Here is a 13,539-nt window from a genome sequence, read left to right on the forward strand (position 1 = left end):
TGTTTCTCTTAGTTCTTGGCAGGGTGCAAAAGGCTCTGAAACACCATTCAGATCTTTGTGTGATAGTAAAGCTGTAAAGCTTGTGTCTACATAATTGTGTGTACTTTTGTTCTGAAACAGTTTTTATAGTTTGTTTTTTAATGTTCAACATAAAGGGGTGATGTTTGAGTGTGCACATACTTTTGGCCGTGTATTGTTATATGATACAAACAGAAGAAATACTTTAAAAAGGGAGGCTAAAAAGGCTTTGGAACGCTTAGTGGTGTTTTAAGCCTCCAACGTCGCCTTCCAGGCAGCTAACCTTAACCCTAAACATAACCATTGCCGCGCTGCCTGGAAGGCGACGTTGGGGGCTTAAATCACCAAACACCCTTTGGAACACACCATTGTCTTAAGAAAATATACATTGAAACAATAGAATTAGTATGGACATGAATAGCCCCACCACAATGTTACCAATGAATGCATATTGTATGTAGAAAAAAATAAAATAATGGTTATATTTTGTGCAGCAGAGTTGCATAGATTTGTCTAGTGTGGCAAAACAGCATGGTGCCAGCAATAACTTTTCCCTCTTTCCTGTTGCCTTCTGCAGCGATCATTTTGCAGCGCCATGATGGATGAGCTTCGTGTGTCTCTGAAGTGCAAACGCCGCCTCAAACAGAAGCCTCAGCCGCCCGTCATCGTTAAGACAGAGGAGGTCATTAACATGCACACGTTCAACGACAGGAGACTCCCAGGAAAGGAAACCATGGCATGAACACTGAGCATACCCCGAACACACCCCTCGATAAAAACCATGGAGGGGAGACGGGGTCAAATGAACGCGTACTTAACCGCAGACTAAGGGTTAGTAGTCAAAACAGGATTCTTTTCGAACCCACTTGCTTATGTAGATGGATGTTTCCTGTGGAAATATAGATACCTGAGCAGTGTCACCTAACTGTGACGTTCATTTTTTGAAGGGAGCTGGAAAGGAAGGACTCAAAAGTATGTAAATTGCAAAGGGATCCAAGCAGGTTTGGGTCAAAACATAAGTCTGGTCCACACTAGAAGTGGACTTAAACACATACACATAACATATACTGTATACATACACACACACACACACACACACACACACACACACACACACACACACACACATACACCTACACACTCTCATCTGACACACCTGTTCAGAAGGGAAAACTCTATTGTGACAGTAACACCAGATGTAGTTTTTCTGTTGATGTCAATGCCCTTTTGTCTTACCTCCATGTGTGTTTGACCCCATTGGTCCCTCCCATCAGTGGCTTGAGTTTCTTTCAAATTATTTAAACAAACACTAATCTCACATCAACAAAGGGAACGGTAGTCAGTGCCAAATGGTTTACTATGAACCAATGTATAAAAGTGATGTTTAGTTTGGAATCACCTATGCTGACCTTGTCAAATACTCATTGTTTTCTTTTGTAATTCCTTTCTCGTGCCAAAGTTCGGCCATTGTGAAGAACTTAGTTTCTACCATGCCTGTTATTATGTTCAAAGCCTCTACAAGCAATGTATACTGTCAAAGTCCTTATTCATGTCCATACATACACGCGGTCTGCAGTTTTCACTGTATCAGTTGTTGTTTAAAAATGCAGGATTTCTACAAAAAATGTTTGTTTTTGTACAAGAACAAGAGGTTTTGTAGTACTTTGTATCATGGTAGCCCCTCCTGAGGACAAAATATGTAGCAGATACCAACTCAGCCCTCAAATTCTGTCAACTAGTGGCTGTGGGGCTTCAAACTCTGCTGTGTAGGGTTCATTTCTTTCATCAATCAGAGATTTAGTCTTTTGTCTGTCAGTATCAAGGGGGCCAGCAGGTACATATTGTCTGGGGGCAATGTGGTGGTTTTTGTTGGGTAAGAACAACGAAACTGTAAACTAAGTGGTGCTCAAAGTTGGAAAGGTGGTGACTCATTCTGGAAATAGAAACAGAGCTTCTATCAGAAAACTCTTGCTGACAACAAGTGGTTAAATATCTGTAGCTATGATGAGTCACCATGTAAGACATAGTAAAACATGCAAATGTTGCTTGTGAAAGTAAACATGTAAACAATGCTGTTACCAGGCTACATTCTAGCCCTCGTTGACAGCAGACAATTCAAGTTTTATCATGGGATCTTTCACAGTATCGAGTCCTAAAAGTCCTACTTAAGACATAATGAGTCAAACTGCTGCACTAGAAGAAGAAAAACATCACTTGATACGAGACGTATTGAAACTAGTTGACTTGATTGAAAAGAAAAAGATTGAAATAATCCCACAGCACTGACAGATTATGTTTTAGAAAAAGAAGACTTGTAAATAAATGTAGATCTTTGCATTGTGGACAGGCAGTGAAAATGAATTATTGGCTATGAATAAAACACAAGTCTCAACCCAAGGTCCATTTAGTAGCTGGTGTGCAGCTTTCGATTGTATCATGATCTTCATCAGCAGCATCTAAGATTTGCTCAGTTGCCATGTCAACATCTAATTGTCAACTTTTGAGCCGATGGATGAGAACGCCTAAAAGTACTCATAAAAAAATGGAAAATTGTAACATCTACCATTTCAACTGAGCAACTCTTTTCTGCTGAGGAAGATCATGTAAAATAAACGAAAGCCCTAGTGCAGCTACTAAGTGGTATTTAACTGCTGTTTCCATGGGCAGGAATGAATTTTAAACCTCAGTGATGGGCGACCTGTGAATGTATGTAACAACTGCAGTAAATGTGATGTGGGAATAATCAGCAGCTTTGAGGCACTTCCTGTTTGTTACCATAGTAAATGTCTCACCTTGGCTCGTTGCTTCGACCATGTTCCCTTAAGGGGACTTGAGCGACCCAGGGGGCATGTTGTTGATGATAACCTACGGGCGGAGCAGATCATTTATCCACTAATTGTCTCCAGATTCTCGTCACATTAAAGTGACACAATCACATTTGGCCCCACGACACTTTTTGTCTGTTAACTCTGTCCCATGTTGTGAAATGACAAGCATACTTGGTAGCCTACTTCTTCACTGCCCCTGTCTTCTTAAACTAGGTAATCATTGGATTGGTTATTCCAGGGATTTCAGAAACAAAAAAGACACACAATGCTAGTGATGACATCTCTGCTGTACATGAATGGATTTAGTCAATGACTTATTTAAAACAACCACATATACACATTAAGAAAATTGACAGGGAAGACATAAATCCTGAAACTCGTTGGCGTTCTATCAGTGCTGCTTGTCATTTTTCCATGCAGCTAAATCTAGTGGCGCGAGCTGAAGTGATTGAATACCTGGATACATTTATTAAAAAAACGATTTCAAAGGCTTGGCTGTCCTGTCGAATACAAATATGAGCTCATGGAATTTGACATTGATGCAAGGTTTTACAAATAATGTCATTAAAAATGTCATAATTGTAGTTTTGCCTTTTATTATTCATACAACTTTTTTCATATTCTTTTGGTAACAAATGAACTGACGACAGGAAATGTTTTGGTAACTCAGTTTTACTGATGCCATCAAGCATAATGATGAGCATTATGACTTGCAACATTTTGAAATGTCAGGCTCTTCTTATTGATTAGAGGAATACATTAGGTATTTGCTACATTGTTAATCAAATCAAGATTGTAAACATGTTGAGCAGCTATTTTTCTGACTGGCTCATTGATCCATCTATCCACCTGTGCCAGCCTGTATCACACTCTGATCCAGAGGTTTTGAAATACCCCTCTGAGATCCAGCAAATCCAGATGACCATAAGTATATAGCATTCACAATGATACACAGGAGACTACACAGCTTGATAATATGTTCCTGAGAATGTTCCACACCTCCTGACTCTCTGATTTTTTATGTTTTATTGTTATTTCCCTCCCACAGGTGGTTGCAGGCAGGCGGTCAGACAGCTCTGGGTTTCTGACAAGGTTTTTCAGGAGTAATGACGAAAACTGTTTCTGCAGCCCGAGCTCTGCCGCCACAACATAAATGGCCACCCTGTCTGCCCTCCAGATTGACAGGGAAGGTCAGAGCATGCGTCAGTGCGTTCAGCAGGGACCGTTTAGTCTGTCACACTTATTTCCATCATATTAAGTCCTCTTCCTTCTTTTCCTAAATGGTCATTGGAAAGGTATCCTTGAATAACATCTTGTTCATTAGGCAATTAATGGCTGAGATTGCGTTGTGGACTGGAAATTGCTTTCTGAATGTGACTTTGGTTTGTCATACAGATATTATAGGCTAATAGCACCTGCCAAGGAAGGTTTTGTGAAGGAGGAAATGTATTTCTCTGCTCATTTCCCAGTGCTTTTAATAATTCAGGATCCCAGATTAAGAATCATGTAAATCCATTTTTTTCCTGTGAAACAAGTAGCAGTACATGCACTTGTTAAGTCATTACAGTAGCGGAGGGTGATATAACAATACACAGTCTACCATGACATTTTATAAATGCATCAATCGTCAGAGATTTCCATACAGTTTATACTTTGGTATTTATACCCTAATGGTTCAAATTAATGAGCAGGACTGCTTTATGGCAACATTTGATTTTTATATTATTAATGCACCAATGTGATGAAGTAGATTTGTCATGTAATTAATTTGCTTAAATAACGGTAACACATTCCTGTTCTGTTATTGTATCCACAGTTTTTATTGGACACTTTTGATGGCACCACCATGTTCACATATGTGGTTTTGAGTGTTGCATCGATTGCCATGAAATTTTGTACCGACATCCTGTAAAAGTACCACTAGCATAGATGTAAACTTTCATAGTCTTGTTCACTTGATTTTTCAGAAAAAAATACAATATCCTAAGATATAAAGATAGAATTAGAGGCCAAGAGTAATTTGGGACAAAGCGCCACCTGCTGGAAACTTGAAAAAGTTTGTTTTTAATGGTACTGAGTAACTTAGAAATTGATGTGATTCTGGATGAATGCATGACATAAAAATCCTCGGTTACTGCTGTTATTTATCACTATTATACAATTTATGGTCAGTGGCTGGATGAGTTCGGCTCCAAAGTGCCCCGAGTGTGGGAAAACAACAATGCATGCTCAAAGCCTTTGGCAATGAAAGTGCACACATTTGATACCATGTGGGCCTGATTGCCTGCTGCCCCTCTGCAATTTAATTGGCTAATGGCTATTTCCCAGGTGACGTCATTTGCTCGTAGTTAGCAGAAGTTTGTTAGTTGTTTGTAGCATAGTAACTGCAGTCACCATGAACAATGTGAATAATCTTCTACACATGCCTTTTGCAGAAAAACTAGAGATTAAACACCAGATTAAATGCTGCGGGATATTGTTATAAACCAAACTGCTGGTAAAAAAAGAATAATCAGATTTAATTTGGGGTGGTTCTCCAGAGGGGAAAAATGGCTAACTCCTAGCTTTTCAGACCAAATGCTTTTTTGCTTCCTGTGTGTGTTATTATTCAGAGGGGATGTAACCTAGTAATAGTAGTAAAATTGTGTAATTACAGTTACAGGATTTTATCTATATCGCTCACCCCTAGCACTGTATAATAACTATACTTGTCACACCTAGAACAACTGCCGACTGCAATTAAAGATGAACAATCAAATCCCTGCAATTTAAAGAATAAAGCTTGGAAATATCACTCATCTAAACATCTATAATTGGTTTCATTTGAACTCAAACATCTGAGCAAATAAATAAAATAAAGTGTTGCTAAATAGAATCCTTGTGTTTCAGGTAAAAGTTAATGTGCAAACTAAAAAAGCACTTGTTGCTTTCAAACAAAAAGGCAAAAAAATCTATATTTAACACCATTCGATACACCCTCCCTAAAGCAAGTCACTGATTCCTGGCATGGTCCATGTAAATAATTTAATGATTTGTTACCATGTGGCTCATATCAACAAAGCCAGTAGCAATTGTTGGTGCAATATTCAGCCTGCGGTAGATGATCCCCCTTCTGTAGACATTTCAGCTCGAGAAATGAGCTTTGACTCCTTTCTGTGGAGTTCAGCATGTATAATATGAAATCCTGGGGAAATATAATAAAAGGGGAATAGCAGTAACTGTCTGAGCTGGGCAGGCATTGTTGGTTGAAAACGTGATGATTTGGTACGCATTAGGGTCTTGCCCAGCAGTGGCATGTGTCTGCCCAGAGATATCACAGGTGGGTGTATTGGTAGAACCATTGGGCCCACACAAATAAATCTAATGGTCTTACTGGAACTAAATGTATTATCTGTGTGTGAGTGTGTGTGTGTTTGTATGCACAGTCTCCAGCATTTGCCACCTGTATGTGGATTTCGGCAGTCACACATTTGTGCCCAGTGGGAGAAACCCCAATTCGGCTGCAAATGAATTTCAATTTGAAGAAGTGATCTTTTGTGTCATGTAGCTATTTTTTTGGATGTGGTTTTCTATCGGGATGGGTTTTTTTTTCCCAGTGGCAGATGTGTTGTGGTGGGTGGCAGCTGCAGAATGGAGGAGCACAGCTTGCTAAGTGATTCACCCTGTTTCTGGCGTCTCCGTTACCCCATGAGTCTTTTCACTGACAATGTTTTCATTTCTATTTGCTTTATGTGTAACTAGGATGGTTAGCTCGACGCTTTGACAGCTCTGTCAGGAAAATGACAGTGCTGGTTGAGGTGAGAGAAACTAATGGGATGTTTGGAGGCTATTTCATTTTCATGACCTATTCTGCACTTGTCCTGTAAAAAACAAGGTTGTGGATGAATATGAAACCAAATTTTGCGATAGACATATTGATGGCACTCTTTCTGATAAAACCCCCAGACTGATACTGCAAATGAGCTCGCTATCTGATGACATCTCCTGTATTTTTGTATGCCCACACCAGAAATAACAGTGCTGAGTGTTGAACCAGTCACATCTCCTGACAGGGGAATTGCTTTTTTGTTCACTGTTGTCAAATAGCACTCTCCTTCCTCACCAAAATCCCCCATTAGGTTCACTCAAACAAATGTTCTTTCTCTCCCACTCTCTCTGCCTTTGAGTCATTCATACTGTTGATTCCAGCTCTGAAGAAATACATCTGGCATAACGCCCTTTTCTTTCATCAAGGCAGCAGCTTTAAAGTAATTTTCCTCCTCTCATAGGGAGCCAAATGGAGACGAGAAGATGTTGATTCTCTCATCTTTGTCTCTCCCCTTTGATCTCTTTCAACATGAATTCCCGATGCACAAAAAGTAAATGGGATTTTTTTTTTTTCTGTCTTTCTCTAGAGCATGGTTGATCATACAAAATTGACCACAAATGACTCCTAATGACCCCTGTGTTTTACTCAACTCTGGCACACACTGACTATCATTACCTATAGTGCATTTTAATGAAGGATGAATAATTCAGGGTGCACTTGTCGATGTAATAGCCCAGTGATGCTGATGCTGTGAACATCTTTATGGAGGCTTGGCCATCTGCATGCCTGTATGTGTGTGTGTGTTTTTGGGGATGCTGAAGGTTTTGTGAGAAAGGACAAAGGTTTTAACGGTGCCTGCATGCCACTGTGTGTTTATGTCTGTCGCATTAACAGACAGCAGTTGTGATTTATCTTGTATTCCCAGTGCAGGGGCCCCCTCTACCTCACTGGAAAGGTTAAAGCATACAGCCCGGAGGCGGTACTACAAAGGTCAACATGCAGTTTAGAAATGAGGAATAGAACGATAGAGAGAAAGACTAAGAAGAAATTTACTCCTCTCCTCTCTTCGGCCTCCATACTGCCACTGACATCCTGAAAACACACACTGCACTGTTTGCAGCCAATTTCCAGCAATATGTATCCTTTAGTTCTCTCTATCCTTTCTCCCCTGTGTTCTTCTTATCACCGCCTCCCTGTGATACCTCCAATATCCAATGCCATAAAAATAGCTGGCCTTGACAAAGTCATCTCCAGAGATTGTGTATGAAAAAAGGGAGCTGTGTAGGAAAATGATGGTGGGTAACAAAGGAAACTGTAAACAAAGAGCATTCATTTAATGGACCCCCTCAAGCTTGGATGTGCTTAGCAGAGATACTGTGACAGAGACAGCTGGTTATAAAAACCAAGGTGCTGGGCAGGAGAATAGAGAGAGGGCTGTGAAGAAATACCAGCTTCTTTGGTGAGTCAGATGCGTTGAGGTGATTCATCTGTTATGGATGTGTCCTTCACTGGCCTGAGAGGAAGCAATGATACAGTAGCACTAGGTTTCCTCCTAGTGGAGAAGAAGAGGAACTGATAGAATCAATTTCATTTTTATGACATACTAATGTTATATATACTGAATTTTGCTTGTTGCCTCTTTTTTTTTGTTCCCTTTAGCCCTGCCAAGTTCACCTGCAAGTCTGCCACACCCAGCCTCGTCTTTGTTCACCACTGTCCTCACTCGGATCCCCAATTCACTACACCTGGACACCGGCTCCATGCCCAGAGACGCCCTGTTATTCACCTTTTTGCCCATTTTACTTGTTTTTTTGTGGAACAGTGGAACTGTGTCTGCATTGTGTCTTCTGTTCTGGTTTATATGCAACAATACTATAACTTTTTTATGACATACTACACTATGACTTTTAAAAAAAAAATACTATACTACAATTTTTGTTTAGATTTTTATGGCATACTATACTATGATGTTTTGTGACTTTTTAATGACATTCTATACTACTGTATGTCTTTTTATGACTTTTTAATGACATACTATACTATGTCTTTTTTCACATTTTTATGACATACAATACTATGACCTTTGTTTACATTTTTATAACACATAAACTATGACTTTTTTAGATTTGTATGGCATAGTATACTATGATATTTTAAGAAATGACTTTTTTATGACTTTTTATGACATACTATACTATGACTTTTATTTACTTTTTCATGATATACTATAATATGACTTTTTATGATAGACTATGACTTTTATTTACATTTTTATAACACATACTATGACTTTTATTTTATTTTTTATGACATAGTAATGTTATATATATATATACTGAATTTTGATTGTTGCCATTTTTTGTTCCCTTTAGCCACGTTCACCTGCACGTCTGCCACGCCCAGCCTCGTCTTTGTTCACCACTGTCCTCACTCGGATCCCCAATTCACTACGCCTGGACACCGGCTTATTGTGAATAAATTGTGGAACTCCTCCCTGTGTCTGCATTGTGTGTTCTGTTCTGGTTTATATGCTTAACAACTATACTATGACTTTTTTAAGATATACTATATTGTGACTTTTAATTACTTTTTCATGACATACTACACTATGACCTTTTATGACTTTTTAAAGAAATGCTATACTACTTGTTTACATTTTTACGACATACTATTATATGACTGTTTTCGACATGCTATACTATGACTTTTTTATCACTTTTTCAACATACTATAATATGACTTTTTATAATTTTTTTCAACATATTATAGTTTGACTTTTTATCACTTTAATCGACATACCACACCACACCATGACTTTTTTCAACATGCTGTACTATGACTTTTTTATCACCCTTTTTTCGACATACGATAATATGACTTTTTTCGACATGCTGTACTATGACTTTTTTTTATCACTTTTTAAGACATACTATGCTATGACTTTTTTCGACATGCTATAATATGACTTTTTTCAACATATTATACTATCACTTTTTTATCACTTTTTTGACATACTATACTTTGACGTTTTTGACATACTATGCTATGACTTTTAATATTTTTTTCGACATACTACACTATGATTTTTTTCGACATGCTATGCTTTGACTTTTTTGGACTTACTATACTATGACTTTTTTTTAACACTTTTTTAAACATAGTATACCATGACTTTTTTCAACATGCTATAATATGACTTTTTTGACATGCTATATTATGGCTTTTTTGACATTTTATGAAATACTATACTATGACTTTTTTTAAGAGATACTATACTGTGACTTTTATATGATGTTATATACTATGACTTTTTATAGAAATACTATAGTACGACTTTTGTTTAAATTTTTATGACATACAATACTATGACTTTTGATGACTTTTTTATGACGTACTGTACAATACCTTGACTTTTTTTGTGATTTTTTTATGACATACTATACTATGACTTTTTTCAACATACAATACTATGTGTCACAGTAAGGGACAGAACTTAGGCGCAGAACAGGAGTTTAGTGCCAAAGAAGCTGTTTATTTGACAGTGAGAGTGAGTTGGCAGTGGGGCGCTGAGTCCGAAGCAGGCTGGGGATAGCAGTTAAGGAGGTGGGTCCGGTGATGGCTGAGCAGGAAGTGGAGGTACTGGTTCTGGAGAAAGCAGAAGAGTCTTGAAGGTGAGTAACTCTAGGAACATGGAACAGACAGATCAGATTCACGACAAAAACTAGACTAGAAATACTGAGTGTAGGCTGGAGGAAACGCATACTGATGGTAAGCTAACAATCCAGCAGGGAAAGGAAAGTCAGACTGGTCTTTATAGGTGGATGAGATGAGTTGCAGGTGCGCTGATGAGTAACTGGTGTCAGGTGCAGGGAGAGAACAGCAGGAGGGGCGTGTCCACACACTGTGGAGAGTGAGGGTGACAAACAGAAAACAAAAACACACCAACCACACTGCAGGCATAACAAACTGAAGAAATAAAACAAAACACATTCACACACGCCAGACTGTCACTGGGCGTGACACTATGACTTTTTTTCGACATGCTATACTATAGCTTTTTTATCACTTTTTTCGACATACTACACTGACTTTTTTCAACATGCTATACTTTGACTTTTTAATCACATTTTAGAAATACTATACTATGACTTTTTTGACATGCTAAACTATGACCTTTTTTCACGTTGTCCGACATGCTATACTATGACTTTTTCATCACTTTTTTTTGATATACTATACTATGACTTTTTTAACACTTTTTTTCGACATGCTATACTATGACTTTTTTATCACTTTTTTCGACATACTATACTATGACTTTTTTATCACTTTTTTCAACGTACTATTCTATGACTTTTTTATCACTTTTTTCAACGTACTATTCTATGACTTTTTTATCACTTTTTTCAACATAGTATAAAATGACTTTTTTAGCACTTTTTTCGACATGCTATACTATGACTTTTTTAGCACTTTTTTCGACATGCTATACTTGGATTTTGTATCACTTTTTTCAACATACTGTACTATGACATTTTTATGACATACTATACTATGATTTTTTTCGACAGACTATACTATGACTTTTTTAACACTTTTTTTCGACATACTACACTATGACTTTTTTATCACTTTTTTTGACATACTATACTATGACTTTTTTATCACTTTTTTCGACATAGTATACACTGACTTTTTTCAACATGCTATACTTTGACTTTTTAATCACTTTTTCGAAATACTATACTATGAGTTTTTTGACATGCTAAACTATGACCTTTTTTCACGTTGTCCAACATACTATACTATGACTTTTTCATTACTTTTTTTTGATATACTATACTATGACTTTTTTAACACTTTTTTTCGACATACTATTCTATGACTTTTTTAGCACTTTTTTCGACATGCTATACTGTGACTTTTGTATCACTTTTTTCGACATGCTATACTAGGATTTTTTATCACTTTTTTCAACATACTGTACTATGACATTTTTATGACATACTATACTATGATTTTTTTCGACATGCTATACTATGACTTTTTTATCACTTTTTTCGACATACTATATTATGACTTTTTTCGACATGCTATACTATGACTTTTTTAATTTTTTATAAAATACTATACTGATATTTTATGATGTTTTTATGACATACTATACTATGACATATTAATGACATACTATAGTATGACTTTTTATGATGTACTATACTATGACTTTTATTTACTTTTATATGACATACTATAATATGACTTTTTATGACTTTTATTTACATTTTTATAACATTCTATACTATGACTTTTACTGGACACCGGCTCCATGCCCAGACCAGTTATTCACTTCATACATACTATATTACACATAACATACTATACTATGACTTTTTTCGACATGCTATATCATGACTTTTTTATCACTTTTTTTGACATACTATACTATGAACTATGAATACTATGAATTTGTTATCACTTTTTCCAACATACTATACTATGAATTTTTTCAACATACTATACTATGACTTTTTAACACTTTTTTTCGACATACTATACTATGACTTTTTTATCACTTTTTTTCGACATACTATACTATGACTTTTTTCGACATACTATACTATGACTTTTTATGACCAATAATACTATGACATTTTATTACTTTCTTGTGACTTTTTATGACTTTTTTATGACATACTATACTATGACATTTTTTGACATACTATATTATGACTTTTTATGACATACTATACTATTACTTTTTTAGATTTGTATGACATACTATGACTTTTTATGTAAACATTATACTATTACTTTTTATGACTTTTGTATGACATAAAAGACTTGTTATGATAGATTATAACTTTTTATGACATACTATACTATGACTTTTTTATGACATACTATACTATAACTTTTATGACATATTATACTATGACTTTTTTCACATTTCAATGATACTAAACTATCACATTTTTATGTCTTTTTGTGACATACTATACTATGACTTTTACTGGACACCGGCTCCATGCCCAGACCAGTTATTCACTTCATACATACTATATTACACATAACATACTATACTATGACTTTTTTCGACATGCTATACTATGACTTTTTTAATTTTTTTATAAAATACTATACTGATATTTTATGATGTTTTTTATGACATACTATACTATGACATTTTATATGACATACTATAATATGACTTTTTATGACTTTTTATTTACATTTTTATAACATTCTATACTATGACTTTTACTGGACACCGGCTCCATGCCCAGACCAGTTATTCACTTCATACATACTATATTACACATAACATACTATACTATGACTTTTTTCGACATGCTATATCATGACTTTTTTATCACTTTTTTTGACATACTATACTATGAACTATGAATACTATGAATTTGTTATCACTTTTTCCAACATACTATACTATGAATTTTTTCAACATACTATACTATGACTTTTTATCACTTTTTTCGACATACTATACTATGACTTTTTTATCACTTTTTTTCGACATACTATACTATGACTTTTTTCGACATACTATACTATGACTTTTTTCACTTTTTTCGCCATACTATACTATGACTTTTTATGACCAATAATACTATGACATTTTATTACTTTCTTGTGACTTTTTATGACTTTTTTATGACATACTATACTATGACATTTTTTGACATACTATATTATGACTTTTTATGACATACTATACTATTACTTTTTTACATTTGTATGACATACTATGACTTTTTATGTAAACATTATACTATTACTTTTTATGACTTTTGTATGACATAAAAGACTTGTTATGATAGATTATAACTTTTTATGACATACTATACTATGACTTTTTTATGACATACT

The 13,539-nt window shown here is 35.8% G+C and overlaps 1 protein-coding gene across 1 annotated transcript in view; it reads left to right on the forward strand.

Annotated features, from left to right (window-relative positions):
• The window catches only part of LOC144533843 (glutamate receptor ionotropic, kainate 2-like), a 37,446-nt gene extending 34,026 nt beyond the window's left edge, over positions 1-3,420 (forward strand). Inside the window, exon 16 of the mRNA XM_078275408.1 lies at positions 596-3,420. Within this exon, the coding sequence (XP_078131534.1) occupies positions 596-760 (165 nt within the window). The 3' untranslated portion in view covers positions 761-3,420. The remainder of the gene's footprint in view (positions 1-595) is intronic.
• The last annotated feature ends 10,119 nt before the right edge of the window (positions 3,421-13,539 follow it).

Source organism: Sander vitreus, chromosome 18, assembly GCF_031162955.1.
Source record: "Sander vitreus isolate 19-12246 chromosome 18, sanVit1, whole genome shotgun sequence".
In the NCBI taxonomy this organism is placed as follows: domain Eukaryota; kingdom Metazoa; phylum Chordata; class Actinopteri; order Perciformes; family Percidae; genus Sander; species Sander vitreus.